The 24,667-nt window shown below is 41.9% G+C and overlaps 1 protein-coding gene across 4 annotated transcripts; it reads left to right on the forward strand.

Moving 5' to 3' along the window:
* The first annotated feature begins 1,711 nt into the window (after nt 1–1,711).
* MTX3 (metaxin 3) lies at nt 1,712–23,704 on the forward strand. 4 transcript variants are annotated; one of them, XR_013622631.1, is made up of 12 exons: nt 1,712–1,829; nt 8,191–8,260; nt 8,362–8,438; nt 11,016–11,108; nt 12,424–12,606; nt 15,207–15,283; nt 16,398–16,558; nt 18,286–18,374; nt 20,737–20,779; nt 20,895–21,261; nt 22,113–22,220; nt 22,961–23,704. XR_013622631.1 is itself a non-coding variant. In XM_068108613.2 (10 exons), exons 1-10 carry the CDS (start codon nt 1,749–1,751, stop codon nt 20,984–20,986), a joined length of 966 nt encoding a protein of 321 aa, XP_067964714.1. In that variant the 5' UTR covers nt 1,712–1,748; the 3' UTR covers nt 20,987–23,704. The 4 variants fall into 4 exon arrangements, 1 of the variants encoding a protein (XP_067964714.1); XR_010983436.2 differs by having other exon boundaries at nt 20,895–22,220; nt 22,512–23,704; XR_013622630.1 differs by having other exon boundaries at nt 20,895–22,220.
* Nucleotides 23,705–24,667: the final 963 nt, after the last annotated feature.

A 24,667-nucleotide genomic window follows, 5' to 3' on the forward strand; every position in this document is an offset into this window, starting at 1 on the left:
GGATGAAGCAGAAATGGAGCAAATGAAGTGGGGATGAAACAGAAATGGAGCAAAGGAACTGGGGATGAAACAGAAATGGAACAAAATAAGTGGGGATGAAGCAGAAATGGAGCAAATGAAGTGGGGATGAAACAAAAATGGAGCAAATGAAGTGGGGATGAAACAAAAATGGAACAAAGGAACTGGAGATGAAACAGAAATTGAGCAAATGAAGTGGGGATGAAACAAAAATGGAGCAAATGAAGTGGGGATGAAACAAAAATGGAACAAAGGAACTGGAGATGAAACAGAAATTGAGCAAATGAAGTGGGGATGAAACAAAAATGGAGCAAAGGAACTGGAGATGAAACAGAAATTCAGCAAATGAAGTGGGGATTAAACAGAAATGGAGCAAAGGAACTGGAGATGAAACAGAAATGGAACAAAATAAGTGGGGATGAAGCAGAAATGGAGCAAATGAAGTGGGGATGAAACAAAAATGGAGCAAAGGAACTGGAGATGAAACAGAAATTGAGCAAAGGAACTGGGGATGAAACAGAAATGGAGCAAATGAAGTGGGGATGAAACAAAAATGGAGCAAAGGAACTGGGGATGAAGCAGAAATGGAGCAAATGAAGTGGGGATGAAACAAAAATGGAGCAAAGGAACTGGAGATGAAACAGAAATTCAGCAAATGAAGTGGGGATTAAACAGAAATGGAGCAAAGGAACTGGAGATGAAACAGAAATGGAGCAAAGGAACTGGGGATGAAACAGAAATGGAGCAAAGGAACTGGGGATGAAACAAAAATGGAGCAAAGGAACTGGGGATGAAGCAGAAATGGAGCAAATGAAGTGGGGATGAAACAAAAATGGAGCAAAGGAACTGGAGATGAAACAGAAATTCAGCAAATGAAGTGGGGATTAAACAGAAATGGAGCAAAGGAACTGGAGATGAAACAGAAATGGAGCAAAGGAACTGGGGATGAAACAGTAATGGAGTTTCGCCCCATGTATGCGTGTTTTACCAGCCTGTTCTGTCTGCGACGTCTTGACCTGCTCAGTGTTATAGATCTCACACGAGCCTCGACTGTATATACCGTATACAAAAACTCATCAAGGCAACTGTCCTCAGATACAAGATGAAAATCACACTTAGCTCTTGTGCGAGACATATTGTACATATTTTGTGCGGACACACACACACACACACACACACACACACACACACACACACACACACACACACACACACACACACACACACACACACACACACACCATTTCTGGTCTCTGCAAGGAACGTCATTACATTAGCCTGACCTAAAATTAACCAACTGCGCATCAGGAAATTTAAATTAAATGTGAATCGATATGTATTATGTAATAATTTTGAATGATGTAAAATGTGGCCAAAAGATACAAATTAATTCAGGTGCCGTGGATGAAAATATTTAGCTTTTAAACTTATTCATTACAGTCTTTTATTTTATCTGAACACGTTTTTACGTGGGCTTAGTCAGTCATATTTAAATCTTCTGCACTATCCACGACGGTGTAATTGGTGCCAGTGTTTACGTGGCGTCGTGTAACCTTGGTTGTGGAGCTGATATCGTTTCCTCACTTTTCCCGCTGATGTTTTTTTTTTCTTCAGCAATATATCTTTCTCAGGTTCATATGATGTGTTATGATGTAAAGAGTTTTACAAACTCTAAAATTGTGTGTTGTAGTTTACGAAGAAGAAGAATCTGCAGGTGATGTGTTTGCAACATGGCTGCTCGCATGGAGTTGTATTGTTGGCGTGATGATTGGGGCTTGCCATCGGCGGATATGGATTGCCTTCTTGTCTTGGTGAGTTGATTTGCATCTGTTCAGTTCACAGTGACCTCGATCCGTGTGCAGGTGGTAATTGTGATACTCACGGAATTGTCAAGCGTCGTATTTCTGGCGCTTATTATTTTTAGTATTTAACCTTGTCCGGTATGTACAGTTTGGGATTTGTAACATTGATTGAACGTTCGTGTCAGTTTCATTTAATTACAGGGTAATAGTTAAAATGGCAATCCTGCATTTTTGAGGTGTCTAAATTATTTCTGCATTTTTCACGTTCACTTATACTTGTACTTTGAGGTGTGTGTGTGTGTGTGTGTGTGTGTGTGTGTGTGTGTGTGTGTGTGTGTGTGTGTGTGTGTGTGTGTGTGTGTGTGTGTGTGTGTGTGTGTGTGTGTGTGTGTGTGTGTGTGTGTGTGTCGCAATTTTGCTCAGAGATGGTCGAAGGGATCTTCTTCAAACTTTGAAAGGTTCATCAGTGAGTGCTGGGGAGTGTTTATGGCAAAAAGATTTTTTGAAAATTTTCCAAACAAAAGTAATTTTTTGGGGGTATTTTTTTTTTCAATCGCTCTATACTATAGTGCCTAAGCCTTTGCACCTGTGTAAAAGGTAATACTATTACGTGATCCCCGACCCCATTCCTTAGTGGGTACAGGGAAGTGTTGGGCCCCCCACAAAAATTAGAAAATGAAAAAAATGAATGATCGTTTTAAGGCCATTTTTAGCCTTGTGCGCCTTTTTAAGGCAATGTTTTTTTTTTTTTGTTATGGCCGGATGACCTTCCTGGCGCCAATACTTAGTCGCTTCTTACGAAGCGCAGGGATACTGTGTACCTATTCTAAATCGGGGTACACCCCTGGATCGTTCATCCCATCAAGCTGGTACTCAATTTGCCGACCTCGGAAGGATGGCAGGCTGAGTCAACCCCCCTGGCGTTAATTTAACGATGGACCAGGATTCAAGCTCAGGATCCTAGAATCCCAAGCCTGCACCCTAACCGCTAAGCCAACACCAGGCTCCCCACAAAAATGAGAGAAATTTTTCATTTTTATTTGTTCAAAATGCCAGCAGAACAGCATCGGGCAACACCCATGCTAGGACATAACAAGACCAATAGTCTAACAACCACGTAGCCAGGCTGGTTTGATACTATAGTTGAAGAGGATAGTACGACCTGGGTGGAGATAGCAGTTATAAAATAATGTAAGTATTAAATATTTTTGACTTCAGGTATGGACAGCCGGTTCGTGAATGACTTGGGTAAAAAAACGGCGAATGGCAAACGATGAACCAATAAACTCCACATTCCTGTGCCACCTTCTGTTGAGCGTCAGGCATTGACAGCACATTCTCTATATTTTCATTCCAAACCATCATTCATCATTCCAATTACAAATTGATACTATAGTGTTAATATATCAAAATATAATGTTAAATCACAGTTGTATTAAGATATTATCAAACCAGCGAACTGTTATCATCTGTTCACTTCCGGATTTGGGAGCAAGGTCCGTGTCGATGACATTTCAAAACTAGAACGGCACTCAGTAGAGAGCATACCTCCGCCTGGTTGGCTATATCACTCAATGGTGAAGAATCACTTAAAAATTTATACTAGCTGGATCTGGATCTTCACCAAAATTGAATCAATTCTTCCTTGTCACACACACAACCTGTCCACCAAGTTTTGTCCAAATCCATCCATAACTTTTTGAGATATCCTGCTATGTATCGTTTTTGACCCTATCTCCCAATGGTGAAGAATCACTGAGGAAATTAAATAATTCTCATATCCGAATCCATATTCAGATCTTCACCAAAATCGAATCGTCCTTGTCAGACACTCAACCGGTCCACCAAGTTTCGTCCAAATCCGTCCACAACTTTTTGAGATATCTTGCTATGTATTGTTTTTGGCCCTATCTCCCAATGGTGAAGAATCACTTAAATTCTAGTAGCCGGATCCGAATCCGGATCTTCACCAAAATCGAATCTTTTTGTCTTTGTCACATACGCTACATCACTGCCAAATTTCGTCTGAATCTGTCCACAACTTTCAGATATTTTGTTCAAAAATGGATGGACAAATGGACAGACAGGGGTGAAAACATAACCTCCATCCACCTTTGGTGGCGGAGGTAATCATAAATGTATTGAGGAATTTCTGAAACCTCCTATTTACCTTACGACACATGCTGGGACCCCAAAACATTCCACAGAAGGTTATATTTCCTTTTAGTAAAATATGCAACTGTAATGGTTACTAAACACGTCCCCCTGCCATGTGACCAGGTCCTCAGCTCTGATTGGTGTACGTTTGTGGGGGCGTACGGACAGACAAAGGCTGCACTAGATGACATTGCCCAATGGGCTGCGCCATAAAAATTATACCGTATTTTCCTATGTATTAACTACGCTATTTTATCTGCAAAAAAGTTAAAAGTTGGGGATGCGATTGATACACAAATATAGAAAAGAATCAGTCTTAAAAACAATCATTGAATTTCAATTATATTGCAATTGTCATACATATACCAGTAGATCCATGTTCTACATATCGGGGAACGTTTAGAGCTTTCATAATTACGTAAAACTATAAGTACAAGTGATCTCGGTTGTATGTTTTTATCCATTGAGTCATGCACGGAAACCCCGGCATGTCATCGTGATCCTGTCGATTCTGATTGATTGACAAACAGGAGTGAGGAATGATTGATGGGAATACCCACCTGGTCTCGAGCTGGGTTGACAATTGCTCCAATGGCGCCTTGGTGCCAGGCCCATAATTTGAAGGGGCCATAATGACCAAGATAGATTTTTCTTTGAAGTGTACACATTATGATGCATTTAAATAAAGAATATGTATCGAATTTAATGCTACTTTTTAAAAACATATGATTTAAATAGAAAAAAAACATAATACCATTTTCGTGTGTGACATCACCACACTGTTTTCCGTTTGTGGAGGGTGAGATATTACTAGTATTAGATATGAGTATTTACGAGAATATAAGACCCGTCGCTTCGCTGACGGAAATACCAATCTTTGCTGCGATGGCTAATCTATGGGAGAAGAAAAAAAAAAAAGGATTCTGGGAGATCCTGCTTGTTCTCCATGCCGGGATAACCGACGTCACGTGTTGGCATTTGCAGTTTTGACACGCGTGTCCATGTACCCATAAAATAAAATAAAAATATATATTTGGATCACAAACACTCCGGGGAGTTACCCGAATCCACCTTAGTTGGATTTATTGAAATCCGTTAATCCGTTCTCAAGTTATAACATGACAAACAAACAGACAGACAGACGCATCTCCTTTTATAATATAGATTATTAATAACATTAATATTATGCTATTATTAGGTTTCCTCTGTCTACAAGGCAGAAGAAAACCTATTGTTACTGTTCAGACTATTCTTTTTCTTTTTCTTCTTATTATTCTTCTGCCACGATTTTGGGTGTCGGAAACCTTTAAAACCAATGTTCTCTGCAACCGTTGGTTTAACACGAAATTTTCACCATGGGAGTGGCTCCACTTGTATAATTTTTTTTTCTGTTAATTATGAAGTCATACGTCATGTGGTATGGGCACCATCTTAGCAAAACCTTCAAAGTTTGCCCCTCAAAATATCTCCAAAACTGCTTAATGGAAAAAATTGGAGCACTGGTTCCTTGCAAAGAACTCTCCATTGGGACTAACATATGTTAATGATTGTCATAGGTGCTTCGATTATGATGTCATAATTCGACGAGTAGAACGCTTGATCCTATGAATACGAAATGTCTTGAGCATGATCGAAGAAAAAATCGGCTGAGAAATGTTTTTTTTATGACATCGGTCACGTGGTTTGGCCGCCATATTGTTTTTTTCCTTTAAACCACTAAAAACCCTTTTTCTCTGAAATGGCTGAACAGATCAAGGCCAAAGTTTACAAGCATGATCGCATACCCATGACAAACAAAAAGTTCTGTGACCATGACCTCATAAGTCACATGGTTTTGGAGCTATGATTTTTTAAAGAATAAACCTTCAAAAAGCCACTCCTTCAGAAAGGCTGAACAGATTGAGTGCAAACTTCACACATATGCTCCCCATGCCTTGGGGATATCATGGTGTCCTTGAATAATTCCTAGGTCACATGGTTTGGCAGCCATATTGGATTGAACAACAATTTTTTTTTAAATGCTATCTCTTGAACCGCTTCATGGATTGATGTGAAACTTCAAAGTAATGTAGCAGTTGTCAAGCGGAATATGTGTTTAAAATTTCAACATGATTGGGCGTACGGTCTGGCAGCCAGAAGTTATTATTTGAATAAGAAGAAACTCCACATTATTTTCTTCTCTAGCCTTGTGACTTTTCAATATACCTATTAATTATGTACTGTTTGAACTCAGTGGCACCCCATATATTATTTACGTATGTCTATTAATTATGTACTATCGGAATGTACCTTTGGACTGCTGAGACCCATTAGACCTTTGAAGAACCTTTAAGACCACCAGACTCAAAAATACCCCAAAGACCCTTAAATACCACGAAGAACAAGAGGACCCAATAGACCCTGAGGGCCCAAAAAGACCCAAAAGACCCCGATGACCCAAAATACCTCATTTTTTTTCTAAACATCTAAAATACAATACTGAATTCAGTTTTATAAAGAGGACGTCATCTGTCACGCATGTCAGATGAAAGTGGGGTTGTATCAAGGCAGGATTACGGAGGTACCCAGTCATCACTGCCAGCAGTTTTAAAGTGGCAGTTCTAGTTATATATTTATATATATATATATATATATATATATATATATATATATATATATATATATATATATATATACACAATATATATACAGTGAACCCTCGTTTATCGCGGGGGTTACGTTCCAGAACCCCCCGCGATAAACGAAAATCCGCGAAGTAGCGACCATATATATATTTTTTTTTAATATATATTTTAAAGCATTATGAACTCCCCACACTCTTATTAACCTTTCCCATACTCTTATAAACACTTCCTATACTCTTAAACACTTTTTATACTCTTAAACATACGTAATTTTAACAACATATAAAATTCTAATGGGTACTCACCATTGAAGATACTGTAGCTACCCATGGGTTCCCCAAGCAAGACCAGCATCAGAATCTCCTTGCTCCAGCCGGTGACGTCACCGGCGGGGATTCCCGGCGCGAGAGTGGCTGGTCACGTGACCGCTAAAGCGTGCCGCGCTTTGCGGGTATAATCAGCTACACCTGTTGATCACGTGACCACCGATTCACCGAAGCACGCCACGCTTGAGAGGCGTGGCTTTCGGTTTCTGGTTGTGCTTTATAATGCAGCCCGATAAATGGGCTTTTCAGTGTTCCCGAGTTGGTTTTGAGAATAAATATCTTCTCGGACGAGTTTGTGTCTTGCCCGTCATTTCGTCCGTATCAAGCAAGAGCCCCGGCTCTTCAATACTACAACTTGCGTGATGAAGATGATGATGAATTAGCTGTGCAGTACTGATGACGATGAAGGTGATGACGATGATGAATGTACTGGCGTTTTCCATACGCACGACTCTTTGTCTACCCTTCTACTGTACACTATGTACAGTATTTTATTTCTTGTAATATGTTTTAAATACTGTATTTTTCTTATTTCTTTACGTTTTTTAATTTTTTAGGCTAGAAAATGCTTATTTTACCACAAAAATATTTAAAATAATAGTATATAAAAATACATTTATACCGCAAAATCCCGTGATATAGCGAAAAATCCGCGATATAATTTTACATATACTAGCGAGAAAAAACCGCGATGTACCGAATCCGCGAAAAGTGAACCGCGATATAGCGAGGGATGACTATATATATATATATATATATATATATATATATATATATATATATATATATATATATATATATATATATATATATATATACACACACACTGCCGCCGCTAGCTTGTATTAAGAGGAATGGTACAACCCGGCAGCACGGATCGTTCTCTTATTACCCTGCGCACGCAAAGAAAAAGGTGACTTTAAGCATTTGGTTCATTCCTGCCAGTCTGTCTGTCCATTCTATTAATTAATGATTGAGGTACAACTTATTTAAAATGAATGTTTTATTTTGAACACAGATCGGAACATGAATAGGAAGACAATTTTTCAGTTTTTACTGTATTTTGTCTCCAAATTGGTCTGGATCGTGCATGTGCAGGGAGGAGCGAGATACTTTTACTTTACAAATGACCTACGCTCTTTCAGTATTGTGTTGATGTTGAAGCAGTTTTCCAAGTTAACTCAATTGCTTTGTTAAGACATCGGATGCATATTTCGCCAAGCACCTGACTTCAAACCTCTCTTTAAATGCAAAAATCCGCAGAGCTATGCCAGTATTGCAAGAGCTCCCCTGAAGCTGCGCCAATGTTGCCATCCATGGAACATGCCTACACGTATGTTTAAAGTTCAATTTGCAATTAATCCTTGCATTGGAGGTTTATAAAAAATGTTTTGCCATTCTTTGCCAACTGTGCCTCTTGTTTTTCCTCTACAGGTGCTCTTCCTACATTTAGATGTGGTGATGATGTCCTTTCAAAGCCAATGGAGATTATACGTTTTCTGCGGAGAATGGTATGTTCTATGATTTGTTCTCTTATGATTGTTGTTGGTTAGCAAACTGAAATCGAGATCACTCCTAAAATCTAGATAGAAAAAGAAAAAATAACAAATACAGATGCATTCAAAGTACACCACCCCAATGCCAAATCAATAAATAACAACCTCCAGTGCGCGGCATTGCCAGGGCGCCCGGCGATACCGCCGTGCAGCACATAGAGACGGTATTAAGAGGGAGAGGTGTACAATAATTGATTGATTAATTGCATAATTAAAATTAATAATCGCAAAGTAATTAAATTATTAATCAATTGGCTCATACAATACCTAAACCACCACTGTTTTATCCAAATCTAACTTTAAAAAAATTAAGTCTTTCATCGAATAATTAAATAATCGACTAATTAATTAATCAATAAATCAAAAATAGCCTTGACAGCCAAATAACTTGGTCATTGTCATGTCCGAATATCAGCTTCCTAACTCAAAATGTGCCTGAGATATTGCCCAGATGAGAAAGGAAATAAATAAGTATTTAATCGATCATAATTAAGTTATAAATCAATTAATTGATTAATAAGAAAACAAAAAATACCATTTTTGCCAAAGCATTTGCTCACTATTGTGCCAAAGTTTCAGCTTCCTAGCTCAAAGGATGGCTGAGTTATCGGCTGGACAAACGAACAAGAAAGAAACCGGAGTGAAAACTGAGTACTCCCTTTCAGCAGGCTTCATCACCGGTGACGTCGAGCGGTGATGTCATGCAGCATCTGGATATGGAATAGGAAAGGAGCGGTGTTCAAAAATGAAGGCTCTCAATCTTGGCCACATTGCACCAAAGCAAGTTGTGATTGTCCATGTTTGCCGATTCGCTGAGCCTGCATTACGGATGTGTGACTGTAACAAAATGTGAATGTTCAGTTTCATGTCGAAGGTCAAATCGTATGAAATCGATATCAGACTTCTATATAATAATCGTTTGGGTTACTATTCACTTAACCTGGAGATAACTTTCAAAACCATGAAATTGTTTGAATGTAAAACCTTTATTGGTGAGTTTGAAGAACAAGAGGCTTTATTACCTCTGCCAACAAAGGTGGATGGAGGTTATGTTTTCACCCCTGTCTGTCTGTTTGTGAACAAAATATCTCAAAGTTGTGGACGGATTTGGACGAAACTTGGTGGACCGGTTGGGTGTCTGACAAGGACGATTCGATTCGATTTTGGTGAAGATCTGAATATCGATTCGGATATGAGAATTATTTAATTTTCCTTAAGTGATTCTTCACCATTGGAAGATCAGGCCAAAAACGATACATAGCGGGATATCTCAAAAAGTTATGCATGGATTTGGACAAAACTTGTCGGACAGGTTGTGTGTGTGACACGGAAGGATCAATTCCATTTTGCTGAAGATCCGGATCCGGATCCAGCTGGTAGAATTTTTAAAGTGATTCTTCACCATCGAGTGATGTGGCCAACCAGGCGGAGGTATGCTCTCTACTGAGTGCCGTTCTAGTTAATTGCTGTTTCTGGCAAATTAAATAACCGGGAGGCATAATAGTAACAGGTGCAGCCAGTTGTGTCGATATCACGAGAGACTAGATTGTGAGATCGGTTGGGGAAAGTTTTTTGCCTAAGCGTTTCTTGAACGTGCTGGTGCGGACTGACATTAGACTGAAGGTGATTTCAGTGTGCCGGCGATAATTCACCTACTTTTCATTAAACGTACCGTGGGATCTGTCGCGAACAACTCGAGGATAACCCTCACTTTATCCTTAAACACTCTTTGTCGACCAGCGTCTGCCAACAAGCACGCAAATGTCTGTTGTCAACAAAGCACAGAAGAATCTTTGCTGAAACAAAACATATTTCTGTACCTGGTAAATAAAATAAAAGCGGGTTTTTAGTGAAATTATATTTGAAATTACTTTTCGTGAAAAGCCTGAAACTGTATACCACACTGTAATGATGTGTACCTGCATTCACCAAAGTAAGATTTGAGGAATAAAGTTCGCCATGACCTTAACTATACTGTGCTGCTTATTTTAGACACTAGGAGAAAGCATTGTGTGTGCAAAGCATGTGTAATCCCTTGCTTACAAAGTGGAATGCGTGGGGTTTACACCTGAGGAGGCTGTTGGCTCGGCCTCACTGGCTATTTACCAGGTTTCTTGAGTACAGATTCTACTACTGTGTTGGTGCTAGGCTTGGAATGCTGGAAAGCAGCTGTTGGGCAATGCTCTCCTATGCTGGAGAAGGATAGGAAAGTATGGGGCACATTGAATCGGAGTTAGTATAGAGATGTGATTTATTTGCCAAAGCCACGGTTGACGCAAAGAGTGCTGGCAGGCCCTGTCTGTGTTCACAGTTGGTGTTTTGTATCCTTAGAAAATACAATTGGACTTTCTGTGCTGGTTTGATCTGGAAATGCTCGGTCTGGACTATATTATTGCCATTGAGGTTTCTTCTCTCCACTTGGAGCTTTTTGAGATTATTAGCAAAGTTTGAACTTTTCCTATCGTTAAATTTACCTCATTATTGCAGTGTTTTGCTTTCTCATGAGTTGCTTGTGTTGTCTGCTGTGATTAGGGCTACAAACCTGACAGCCATCTCTTGGCCAAGCAAGAAGCTGATGTGGTGGCTTTCTCTGCTCTAATTGAGCAAATGCTATTGCCTGCGTTGGTGAGGATGTTGTCCATAAATTAGCATGACCATAAACAGCGTTATTATTTTTATGTGCCGCTGTCCCCTTTATACACAGCCTCCCCTTCTACGCCACCCGCTCCCTCTTCTACGCCACCCGTTCCCTCTTCTACACCACACGCTTCCCCTTCCATGCCACCCACCACCCCCTTCCACACCACCCGCCTCCCCCTTCCACGCCACCCACCTCTCCCTTCCACGCCACCCAACCCCCACCCCCGCCTCGCCACTACTGTCCTACTTGCACACAGCCTGTCCTCCTTAAACGCTGCTGCTGTTGTCCCCCTTCTTCTGTTGTCCCCCTTCTACACCCCCCGCCATCCCTCCTCCATGCCTGCTGCTGCCGTCCCTCCTCCATGCCTGCCGCTGCCGTCCCTCTCCACGCCTGCCGCCGCCGTCCCCCCTCCGCGCCTGCCGCCGCCATCCCCCCTCCACGCCTGCCGCCGCCGTCCCCCCTCCACGCCTGCCGCCGCCGTCCCCCTCCACGCCTGCCGCCGCCGTCCCCCCTCCACGCCTGCCGCCGCCGTCCCCCCTCCTCGCCTGCCGCCGCCGTCCCCCCTCCTCGCCTGCCGCCGCCTTTCCCCCTTCACGCCTTCTGCAGCCGTCCCCCCTCCACACCTGCCGCCGCCGTCCCCCCTCCACGCCTGCCGCCGCCGTCCCCCCTCCACGCCTGCCGCCGCCGTCCCCCCTCCTCGCCTGCCGCCGCCTTTCCCCCTCCACGCCTTCTGCAGCCGTCCCCCCTCCACGCCTGCCGCCGCCGTCCCCCCTCCACGCCTGCCGCCGCCGTCCCCCCTCCACGCCTGCCGCCGCCGTCCCCCCTCCACGCCTGCCGCCGCCGTCCCCCCTCCACGCCTGCCGCCGCCGTCCCCCCTCCTCACCTGCCGCCGCCTTTCCCCCTTCACGCCTTCTGCATCCGTCCCCCCTCCACGCCTGCCGCCGCCGTCCCCCCTCCACGCCTGCCGCCACCGCTCCCCTCCTCCTCCATGCCTGCCGCCGCTGGTGTCCCTCCATGCTGACACCGCCGTCCGCCCTCTACACCACCGCCGTCATCCCCCCTCCACACCACCGCCGTCATCCCCCCTCCACACCACTGCCGTCATCCCCCCCTACACACCACCGCCGTCTTCCCCCCCCCCCTCCACACCGCCGCTGCCCCCTCCTCCATGCCACCACCGCCCCTCCCCCATCCCCCCTCCACGACACCGCCACCGCCGTCCGCCTTCCACGCCACCGTCCCCTTTCCTCACTGCTACCCCTCCCCCCTTATTTTGGTTTTTTCTAATTGCTTTTGCAGCTTCACACCTTCTGGGTGGATCCTCAAAACTATGTGGAACTCATTCGGCCCTGGTACGGAGCCACTATGGGCTTCCCTTACAGCCTAATCTTGCCATATCTGAATCGGCGAAAGGTTATCAGCAGGCTGGAGTTCAGCGTAGGGCGCTTACCTTTCATTACGATTAAAGAGACAGAAGCCCAGGTAGGTAAATATTTTTGCATTAAACAAATATCTGCTTATTGTTCTATCTTTGTGCTTACTGGTTCTTTTGTAACTTGGAACCAGCCATGAGATGTCTCCACGTGCTATTGGCTCGTATTTGTACCTGCCATCTTGCCATGAAAGCAAAACCTTTTTGTTTTCAAATATATTGGTTTGAAATAAAAAGGTAAATTCACAGGAACAGTGCATTTCCTAGAGTTTAAGAAGGAGAACGATGTGTCGGATGAGGTGGGCGGGGGAGGGTGGAAGAGTGGGGTGCGGGGGGGGGGGGGGTAGTATGGGGAAGGTGAGCATAATGTTTATTATAAAAGAAAATGCAGCAATGTGGTGGTTGTTTTCTACTTGTTTATATTTTAAACTTTCATTTTGGAAACCTTAGAGTGGAGTTTCCCAAATCCAGAGAAAAAGTTTGGAAACCACTTGGAAGAACGCCCTAAAATAGCTCCCAACCATGGCTTCCACTTCGAGAGTGAAGAAGGGATATGAAATGGAGTTTAGTCAGGGAAGGAGAAGGGAAGGAATGATTTGATGATCTTTTGGAATGAGTACTGGACAGTCCACTACTCAGTACACATGGGAAGTTGATAAATGGAAATACTGTATTACTATTAGTCAACATAAAAGCTATGTAATCGTAATTCCAAAAGTAAAAAAACTGTTCATTCAAAACGATGAAATTTGTTTACTTTTAATGCCTTCGCCGACGAAGTCACCGGAGTCATTGTTTTTGCGTTATGCGTCCGTCCGTGATAGGTTTTCGTTACCACATTAAGTTAAGAACGGCGGAAGGGATGCAAGACAAACTTGGTACGAGTTTGTATAATGATACAAAGATGAACTGATTCTATTATAGGGTCAAAAGTCATAGGTCCCATCAGGAAAAATTTTTGCGTGGATGTAAGTATGTATTATGAACTGATCAGATTTTGGCATCAAGAGGTCAAAGGTCAGAGTCTGTAATAGGTTTTCGTTACCGTGATAACTTGAGAACGGCTGAAGGGAACCAAGTAAAACTTGGTAGAAGTATGTATAATGATTTAAAGATAAACGGATTAGATTGAGGTCAAAGGTCAGAGGTCACGTTAGGTACAAATTCTGTTGCTGCGCTAACTTGTGAACCAGTGATGGGATTTTGACCAAACTTGGTACATAAGTATATATTATGATGCAAAGTTGAACTTTTTAGATTTTGGCATCAGAGGGATTATGTCAGGTAAAAATGTGGTACTTGAAAATAGCTGAAGGGATTTAAATCAAACTTGGTACAGGTATGCAATAATGTGGGCGGACGCATATCGATTGACGTTGAAGAGTGTCGTTCTAGTTTGCTCTGAAATTGGACACATGTTAATATTTGATGAATTTTTGATGTATCTGAGATGAAGGAAGTTCATCTAAATAATTGACCTTTGTGAGCTTCAGTTTTCAATTGACCACGGTAAATATGATTCTAAATATGAATACATATTTTTTATTTATTGATGTTATTTTGTTCTTATCTGAAGCGTCGTGATACATTTCCACTCTGAGCCATTTTGCAATCACATGCTAAGTCTGTAGTTTGTTTCAGGAGGGAACACTACTATTATTACTGCTACTTTCATGGCCCCAAATATTCCCACCACCTTGTGGGGTCGGCCACGTGAGTTCTTCCTCTCCACACCCCTTGATCCTGAGCATCCTCTCTCTGCACCCCCACCACTCTCATGTCCCTCTCCATCACTTCCTTCAACCTCAGTTTTGGTCTTCCCGTTCTCCTCCCAGAACATACAAATGTCAATCTAACTCGAGTGAAGTCAATGAAGTGCCATTGCAAATCCCCACGCTTCCCAACGAAAGCACAGTTGAAAGATGGAAAAAAAGTTCCACCAGAAATGACCCAATATCACATTTTGTGTTTAAAAAATCTTCTATTTTGACCCCTGTGATCCTAAGCACCCACCCTGGGACTTAAACCGGAGGGTCAAATCCCAACAATCTTTACATATTTAATTCGCCCCCCCCCAATGTTGGTTGCATATACAAAGTTTCATGAAAAAATATCTGGAATTGCATTTTTTGGTTTTTGACCGTTCCCCAGGGCCCTCGGGGGTGGAGCTGAAAATGATACTGGTCTCGCACCTTCTTGCCATGTGGTGGGTGATTTTAACTACCAAGTTTGGTGAATTTCTGCACAACCGTTTTGAAGGAGATAGTGTGACGGACGGACAAACAGATTGCCAGCCTCAGGCGATTACAATAAACCCCACCCTTTCTTTTCTTTAAAAAGCGTGGGGATAATAGAAAAAAAAAATTCTTTGCATAAATAAATGCTGCCAAAATTTGTCTGACTGCAGGTACCAGTTTTTTATGCCAGTTGGTATTTATTGCAATAATTCTGTAGCGTGTGCATATGGGTGGAGCTTTGCCTACCCCTCATATGCCATCCATGCCTCTGGGCTCCTCTTCATCATGTTTTCTTCCAACCCTCTTTGTAGTCTCTCAGCACTTTTCCAACACCACGCAATTGCTCTCTGTCTTCAACTCTGCAGTCTGTGAAGCGAAACCATTGAAGATAAGAATGTTCCATTTGTTTGCAGATTTATCGCAATGCCAGGGAGTGCATGAACCTCCTGTCACACCAGCTCGGAAAGCAAGACTACTTCTTTGGCAATTTGTAAGTTTTAAACATTTCTCCTGCTAAGAAAAACTGACATATCTCTATATCTAATAGTCAAAGCAGTAATTGCACAAAAGAAAACTATTTATGGTGAAGGAAGGACGGAATACCCAGAAGGTTATCAAAAGTAAATGTGAGCCTTTTGCCTTTTTATACCTCCGCCCCCGAAGGTGGCCGGAAGCATTATCTTTTCGGGTTGTCCGTCAGTCCGTATGGGTTAAACCTCGTTTTTCTCAGCAACCACATGTCCGATTGAGACAAAATTTTCAGGGTAGGAGTGACACCCATGCAGAATGTTTTTATAATTGTGAGGTCATAGGTCACATCGTATGGCAGCCATCTTGGGTTAAACGCAAATAATTAAAAAATATTTCTTGAAAACCGCTGAATGGAAAAAATTGAAACTCGGCACATTGTCAGATACTCCCAATGGGGTACAAAAGCATGATAATGATATCATAGGTAAAGTGGAATACCAGCCAACAATGCTTTAATCGAATTCCTTATCCTAAAAATCTAAAATTTAATGCACATGATCTATGAACCATTTGTATTGAAATATTAAATTTATGACATCGTAGGTCACATGGTTTGGCAGCCATATTGGATTTAACCTAAAACCTTTTAAAAACATCTTCTCTCAAACCATCAAATCGATTGACTCGAAACTTTACGTGTGTCATTGACAAGGCATGTCGATTAAAAGATGATCATGAAAACATCATTGGTCACATGGTGTGGCATCCATATTGGATTAAAGGAAAATATCAAATAATTATATCTCTGAAACTGCTTACCCTATTGATGCGAAATTTTACAAATATCATCCAACACCATTGCTGTATATAGTTTGAAAATGATGATGTTGTAGGTCACGTGGTTTGGCAGCCATCTTGTGAAGTATTGCATTAATAAAGTATTGCATCTTGTCATTCTAGTATCCAGTTTTATTAATAAAGTGCACTTGCAGTTTCAAGTGAATAAAGCGAAACGCCATGTTTCTCGATCAACGTGCCTTCTTGAGTTGGGTGAATCATTGGGGTGTCGTTTGCTTTGCGTTGCCTGGCGTCTGCGCACTCGTTCGACCCATGGCTGCTCTCGTGCGATGCAGACCTAGCACCCTGGACGCCGTGGTATTTGCTCACCTTGCTCCATTGCTGCGTGCGCCGTTGCTGGGTCGTACCCTGCAACTGCATCTGAAGGCCTTGCCGAATCTGTGCCAGCATTGTAGTCGCATGCTCAATTACTGCTTCCCTGCTCAGTCTGCAGAAGGTAAGATTACAATCGAAGGGTTTTTGAGTGGTTGGTGTATTTATTTACTTGTTTGCCGATGAGATTAATGTCATTTTAATTGACACATTTTGTAATATTAGTTGTACTTTTGATACCTGAAATGAGGATGAACACCTTCCAAAAAAGCCGATTCCTTCATGACTGTGCTAACCTTCTCTAATGGTGTTGTTGGAGACTGGCGCATCATATCATGGAGGTGAAGCAACAAGACAAGCTGTATCGTTTGGTGGTTTTACATCTGGTGTAGCTTGTACAACTATTCTTAAGTTTATTTCGTCATTTGGCTGCATATTCTGATCTCCTCTATAGAACTATTTTGAACTGGTTGAGCCATACCAGGCCTATGATTTTTAAAAAATTCAAATTGCAAAGTGAGAAGCTTGCTGTATCGTGATCATGAAACCTATAAGCCTTACCTCTGCCGTAGGATTCATCTCCCCAGCCTTTGATTGTTGCAGCTGTAGTGCTCATTATCCTAATATTTTTGAAATAATTCACCTATTTTAATTTTGTATGGTATTAGGCCGTCCCCCCGCCCAGATACGGGGTTTTGCAGTGTCTGTCTCGGTCTCGGTCTCGGTCATAAGGTTTTTACCATGTGAGCTTTTGACGTGAAATCTTCTGCTATCCTTTATTATGAGAAAATGGAATGGACAGTGATAATTGCATCAAAAGGGCATAGTCACAGTAAGTACAAATAAGCCTTATCAGCCCGTCTTCAGGGCGGCAAGTGCAAGCTGGCTGTTTTTTTGTTTGTTTTTGTTTTTTCCCATCATCGCTTCCTTGTTTATTTATTGATTTACCATCTGAGTTCAAGTGTTTTTGTCCAGACCATTACTTCTTTTTCTTTTTTTACCAATTGAGTTTTTTTTTTTTGTTTTTTTGTCATCAAATCTTCAACAAACCTTTATTATGATAATTTGGAGAACACAAATTAATTAAATGTACAATATTTTTTAAACTGACGTTTTCGTCAAGTTTTATTTGTTCAAGTACAAAGCATTTATAGATGCTTTCGAGTTTTGTAATGCTTTATTTTTTTTTGTTGCTAATCGATATAATCTCCATCATTTAGTGATTATACACAAGCCTGGTGTTGGCTTAGCGGTTAGGGTGCTGGTTTGGGATCCTAGGATCCTGGGTTTGAATCCTGGTCGATCGTTGAATTAGCGCCAGGGGGGTTGACTCAGCCTGTCATCCTTCCGAGGTCAGCAAATTGAGTACCAGCTCACTGGTAATTCCCTGTGTGTCGCAAGAGGCGACTAACAGGGTTGGCGGCAGGAAGGGCATCCGGCCATAAAACATTGCTTCCAAAAGGGGACCACGGTGCCCAAAAAAGGCCAACCCCTGCTCTGCGGGGAAAAATGGCCTCTAAAGGTGTTTCTTCTATTCAGCGATTATACAAGTTGGCGTCAGGAAGGGCATCCGGCCATAAAAATATTGCCTCAAACAGGGAACCATGATTGTCATGGGGCCCGCAGGGCTAACCCCCGCCCTAGCGGGGAAAAATGGCCTTAAAACGATCATTCATTCATACAAGCGAGCCTTTGACAGCGACGTTTATGCGTATCTTTGAATCGGCATGTACACATGCCACGCTTGGAAAACATTCAAATGGAAACGTTACTGTAGTCGTTTCCGAGTTCTACTCGGTGTGGAATGCTTGGCTGACAATTAAAATGGCGTGCTTGGGTAATTGCTTGCAGGAGGATCAAGGCCAGAGAGAGAGCAGATGGACGCCAACCTGCAGAAATTAACCGAGCTGGTAAACAAGGAGTCAAACCTCATTGAGAAGGTGCGGCTACAGCATTTCCCATCTTGAGTTTTGTTTTTGTGGAACAAGGAATTTCTCTCAATGCAAACTGTCCAAAATCGTTTGCAGCAATTGTATATTTTTATTGAAATGGTGAAAATAATCTTTCCTGATTATTCTGTAAAAATACATATTTGCTCAACACAAAGCCATAATTTGCTCTCCATACACCAACGGTGCCCTACCTCTACCCCCTACCCTTGATGAGAACACTCGGCATAAAATGATTGTTAATCTGGATTTTGTTAAATTCAAAAAATGTGAATGCACTCTCGGATCGTGGACATTAATTAGTTCTGATGCAAATTTATTTTTACTTGCCGAGTTTTTGCACGAGAGCCTATCTTCATGTCAACAATGCCGTCGTCATCATCAACCAACCATTTTCCCGCTTGCTTCAGGGGGTTGGTGGAATGATGACCTTCCTCCATACGGATCTATCTATTGCATCAGTTTCGTGCAAACCCAAACATTCCATCTACCATATAAAACAGAATGTGTGTTTGTGTGATGTCTGTCCCCCTTCATAAGGGTAACTTTTAAAGGCTTTGAGTAGTGCTTTCGGAGGGATTGAGTGGGGGTTTTAATGGGCAATATTTGAACACCACTGTGTGTCCACCAGTTAAAAGATCTAAAAGACTCCAAGGACCCAGAAGACCAAAAAGACCCAAACGACCCCGAAGATCTAAACGACTCGGAGGACACAAAATACCCCAAGGACCCAGAAGAGCCCAAGGACTCTGAAGACCTAAAAGACTCCAAAGACCCAGAGTACCCAGAAGACCCAATGAACCCCAAACACCCCAAACACCCAAAATACCCCAAAGACCTGAAAAGACCCTAAAGATCCAAAAGAGCCTCAAATACCTAGAAGACTCAAAAGACCCTGAAGACTAAAAAGACCCTTTAAATACCTCAAAGACCCAAAAGACCGAAAATAAAAGAAAAGACTGAACAAAAAAAAAAAGACTCAAAATGCACCAAAGACCCAAAAAACCCAGAAGACCCAACATACCCCAAAGATACTTAACAACCCCACACCCAAACAATCCAAAACACCAAAAAGACCCCAAAGGCCCTTAAAGACCCTGAGGACCCCAAAGACCCAAATTACCCCTAAAACCCAAAATACCCCAAAGACCCAGATGACCAAAAATACCAAAGGACCGCAAAGATCCAGAGGATCCAAAAGACTCAAATGACCCAAAAGACCCAGAGGAACCAAAAGATCCCAAGGACGCAAAAGACCCTGATCACCCAAAATACCCAAATGACCCAGAGGACCCAAAAGACCCTGAGGACTCTGAAGACCCAAAATAAGAATAATTATGTCTCTTATATTGGAATTGGAGATGGTGGCTTGCAAACCGAGCCTCAAGGTTGGTGTACAGAAGCGGTTTTTATTTATTTATCGCAATTAACACAATGCGCAGGGAGGTGACATTCGCTGCACATGATGTGCAACGTGCACAGAGTAAACCGAGTGTCCATTTACATCTGAATGATGTCTAATAGATAAAGAAGATATTAGCGCACCTAGCACTAGGCCCAGGCTTCAGACTTTGGCACGCTCATGCAGCTGCACCGTCAAATAAACTGTTCCAACCTGTCAATTTTTGACGGGCTTTGTACGAGTATGATATATTTCTTGACAGAAAGATGTGGAATGTTTGGAGTATATCTTCATTATTTATTTACCAAATTAAGATATGTTCTGAGAGCATAATCTTCATTTGGCAAATAAATAATGCATAGACACTCAATTTTTATCCCCATGCCTTTTGAAGAAAAAAAAAAACGGGGGGGGGGGGAGGGTGATGGGGGTGGTTGGGGAGGATATTGCAATCGTCTGTCTGTCCGTCCGTCACACTTTTTCACACTATTTCCACCGAAACAATTGTGAAGAAATTCAAACTTGGTTGTGATCACCACATGGTTAGAAGGTATAACTTTTGCCCCGCCCTTTGGGGTGGGGTCAAAATATCAAATGCCAAAAAATGCAATTACGGGCACGTTTTAAAATGAAATTTGTACTTGCAATGAATGTTGGGGGATGCATTAAATATGTAACGGTTTTTTTTGTTTTACCCCCAGTTCATGCCACAGGGGTGGGGGCTTTTGGTGAGATGGGTCATAAATGGGGAAAAAAATGTAACTCAAAATTTGATATTGGGTCAATTGTGGTGGAACTTTTTGTCATCTTTCAACTTTGCCTTAGGTGGGAAATATGTGGATTAGCGATAGTCTGCCATGAACTTTGCTCGAGCTTTTTTGTTTGTTCTTTAACCACGATTGTGCTTTCATTCCTTTGTGTAAGTGCAACAATCTTTCTTGCACACTTCAGATGGACGGAAACCTCAGAGCAAACCCCAAGTCGAGTGGTCAAGGCAAGTCCAGCCAGCAAGTCCCACCTGATATCTCCTCAACAAATGGTCCCACGTATACTGCTGGTCACTGAACTTCTTAATGTGCCATTGTCCCTTTTTATTTCACATTTGGCAGTTACAGCTTTGAGGAGGGCACCGCCCAAAATGGAGGCATCAGCACGTGTTACACAGATAGATTGGTCCATCCAGCGACGCCTTTGGACATGAGAATGCTTGGGGTGGAGTTCAGGACAACCTCCACCGGTGGAGGTAGGGTGACGAGAGGAAACGGATGCCAGAGAAAATTGGAGTCGGCTCGTGTTTTGTCTGCAGAGGTGGCTCGACGGCGGTGTTGAAACTCCGTTTTGCACTACGCTTCACCGTTGTGGCAGAGGCAAATGATTAATGCGACCAAGTGAAGTCGTTTTCTGGTTGCCTTCAAGTCTCGAAGTGTGCTGCACATTTTATTTTATCTCCCCCAGTCATATTACAAATGCCTCCAGGTGATTTCTTCAAAAGACCACATTTACGTGCAATATAATCCGTGGCGCGGTTCATCGCTTTTTGGGGGTTTCCAAGAGTGATTGCAGTGTTTTAGAATGTAGCGCAGACAAACCTGCACGCTTTACAAGACGGTTCTTGGAAGAAGTTGCACTTTAGTGAAACGTACGTGGTATATTTAACAGTGTATAAAACCGGTCATACGTTTTCTTTGCACTTGTGAGTATTGCCTTGAGCCAGTACTTCCATCGGACAGTTTTCTGTTGTAAAGGTTTGAATAGTCCGGTCACCATCTTTACTTCGTAAATGCAGACAGTTGCCGTTTTTGATCTTGAGTTCCTTTTTACCTTGCACTCGCGAAGCGAAAACGGGGTTAAGCATTCAGTTACGTACGTACGTGTCTGCATTTCAGTAAAGTGTGTGCCGTGTCTGCATTTTAAAAATTCATTTTCTCAGCAACCGTTGGTTCGATTGACATGAAATTTTGACCATAGGAGGGCCGCCTCCTGTATAATATTTTAGTGAATATTATGACGTCATAGGTCACGTGGTACAGGCGCCATCTTGGAAAAAAGTTACACCTCTATCTCCCAAACCGCTCAATGGAAAAAATGGAAACGTGGCTCATTGTCAAGTACTCACCATGGGGAATTAGATATGTTGATGATGATGATGATGTTATCGGTGCCTTAATTATGACGTCATAATTCGACAAGTACAACACTTGACCTGATCAGTATGAAAAAAAAAGTTCCTCTGCAACTGTTAGTCCGATTGGCACTAAATTTTCAGAATATGAGTGGCTCCTGTGGAAGTTTTAAAATGATAATTATGACCATGTCACGTGGTACAGGCGCCATCTTGGAAAAATCGAAAAAAAGGGTGCACCTCATCTCCGAAACCACTCCATGGAAAAAGCTGAAACATGGCTCATTGTCAAGCCCTCCGCGTGGGGAATGAGGTATGTTAATGATGATGTCATCAGTACTTTAATTATGACGTCATAATTTGACAAGTACAACACTTGATTCGATCAGTATGAATTTTTTTTTTTTGCAATTCTTGGTCCGATTGACATGAAATGTTCACCATAGGAGGGCCTCCTGTAGAATATTTCAATGATTATTATGACGTCATAGCTCACGTGGTACAGGCGCCATCTTGGAAAAACTTCGCACCTCTATATCTGAAACCACTCCATGAAAATAATTGAGACCTGGTTCATTGTCACTGACTCCCCATGGGGAATAAGATATGTTAATGATGATATCATCGGTGCCTTCATTATGACGCCATAATTCGACAAATACAACACATCCATCCAATCATTATTACTTTTTTCTCAGCAACTGTTGGTCTGATGGACACGAAATTTTCACCATAGGAGCGCCTCCTTTAGAATATTTTATTGATAATAATGACGTCGTAGGTCATGTGTTACAGGTGCCATATCGGAAAAACCGAAAAACGTTGCACCTCTATATATGCTCTGGAAATTGAAACATGGCTCATTGTAAATAACTCCATAATTATGGGGAATTGGTGTTAACGATGACGTCATTGGTGCCATAATTATGACGTCGTAAAATTCGACAGGGACAACGCTTCGTCTGATCCGTTTGAAATTTATTGAGCATGATCTATGCAACAAGTATTTAGAGAATATAAATTTATGATGTCATCGCTGACGTGTTCTGGCAGCCATATTGGAACAAAGAAAAAAACGTTCAAAAACAGAAGAGTTGGCTCACACCAAGTTGACTGCGCAGGGTAAGTATTCAATGAATACCATCTAGTTGGAGATGGCTTCAAACCTTCACTCAGAATTAGAATCGCTTTGTTCAACATGCCTACCTTTAACGTGTCATTCACCTACCTGGGAGTCTATTACATATTTAGAGGAACAAAGGGTTTGTACGTGAGTTGAGTTCCGCATTGCAACATTGTTTATCTTATTTTATTGGTCTCATGGTTACACTGCACCTGATGGCAATCTTGCGTGGATTTTCATATATTCTGTTTGTATTTTTTGTAGCTTTTACTGCTATTTGAGTTATTTTGCTGATTGCAGAAGTGCAGGTATTGGTGCATATTCGACAGAATTACGTTTTGCTCCACACAATCTGTTTTGTATCTACCCACGAAGATTCCGTTTAAGTGATCGGGTCTGGGAAGTGCTCGGATTGAAGAAGCCTTCTTTCCAAAGCACCGGGATGATGGCTTGTGGTAGGAGTCCGTTTTTCCGGGAATCAAACGGAAAGTTCAGGTGGTCGTGGCCGTACTTGAATGTCCCAGGACTTGGTTAGAAATGTTGCATTTTTGAAGTTTGGTTTACACAGCTCAAACGAGTTGAATTAATTATTGGTTGGAGTTTGTTTTATTGGAGTTTGATTTATGGTTGCAAATCATTGCTGTACGACTTTATTAAAGGAAATCCAAATATTACTCCTATATTTTTGTTTTGTTATAATCTGGCACAACTGTGTAACGCGGCCATATTGCTCTGCCTGTTTAAGGAAAAAATTTCAGCATTGGTAGCGTAGTTGCCAGGTGAGATGTAAACTTGTGTTTTTGGGTTGTCCGTCCGTACGTCCGGGGTAAACCTCGTTTTTCTCGGCAACCATTTGTCCGATTGAGACAAAACTTTCAGGATAGGAGTGACACCCATGCAGAATGTATTTATAATTGTGACATCATAGGTCACGTGGTATGGCAGCCATCTTGGATTGAAAGCAAATAATTTAAAAATTATTTCTCGGAAACCGCTGAATGTAAAAATTTGAAACTTGGCACATTGTCAAGTACTCCCAATGGGGAACAAAAGGATGATAATGATGACATTACAGGTGAAGTGGTGTACCAGCCAAAAATGTTTTAATCGAATTCCTTGTCCTAAAAATCTGAAATTGCATGCACATGATCTATGGCCCATTTGTATTGAAATGTTAATTTTATGACATCATAGGTCACATGGTTTGGCAGCCATATTGGATTGAAGGAAAATCTGAAATAAATATATCTCAAACCGCTCACCCTATCGATGCGAAATTTTACAAATATCATCTAACAACACTGTTGCATATAGTTTGAAAATGATGTCATAGGTCACGTGGTTTGGCAGCCATCTTGGATAGAAAAACGAACCTTACCCGATCAACCCGAAACTTCACAAACGTGATCCCCTACCCATGCATATGCAGAGTGATGGCATCTACCCGTTGTGGGACTATGCGGAGGCATATTGGCGACACAGTCGCATTGTTCTATTTTTACAGAATTTAGGAAGAGGAACCATAGCTGAGTTTATAAAATGCAAAGAATGTGTACGCAGCGTTTTCAATTAGATGGTCTGGTTCATTAAAATAGATGTCTGTGATTTGATTGGTGAAGCGAGCGAGAAGTGGTCTG

This window comes from Myxine glutinosa, chromosome 2 (genome assembly GCF_964187855.1).
Source record: "Myxine glutinosa chromosome 2, kmMyxGlut1.1, whole genome shotgun sequence".
In the NCBI taxonomy this organism is placed as follows: domain Eukaryota; kingdom Metazoa; phylum Chordata; class Myxini; order Myxiniformes; family Myxinidae; genus Myxine; species Myxine glutinosa.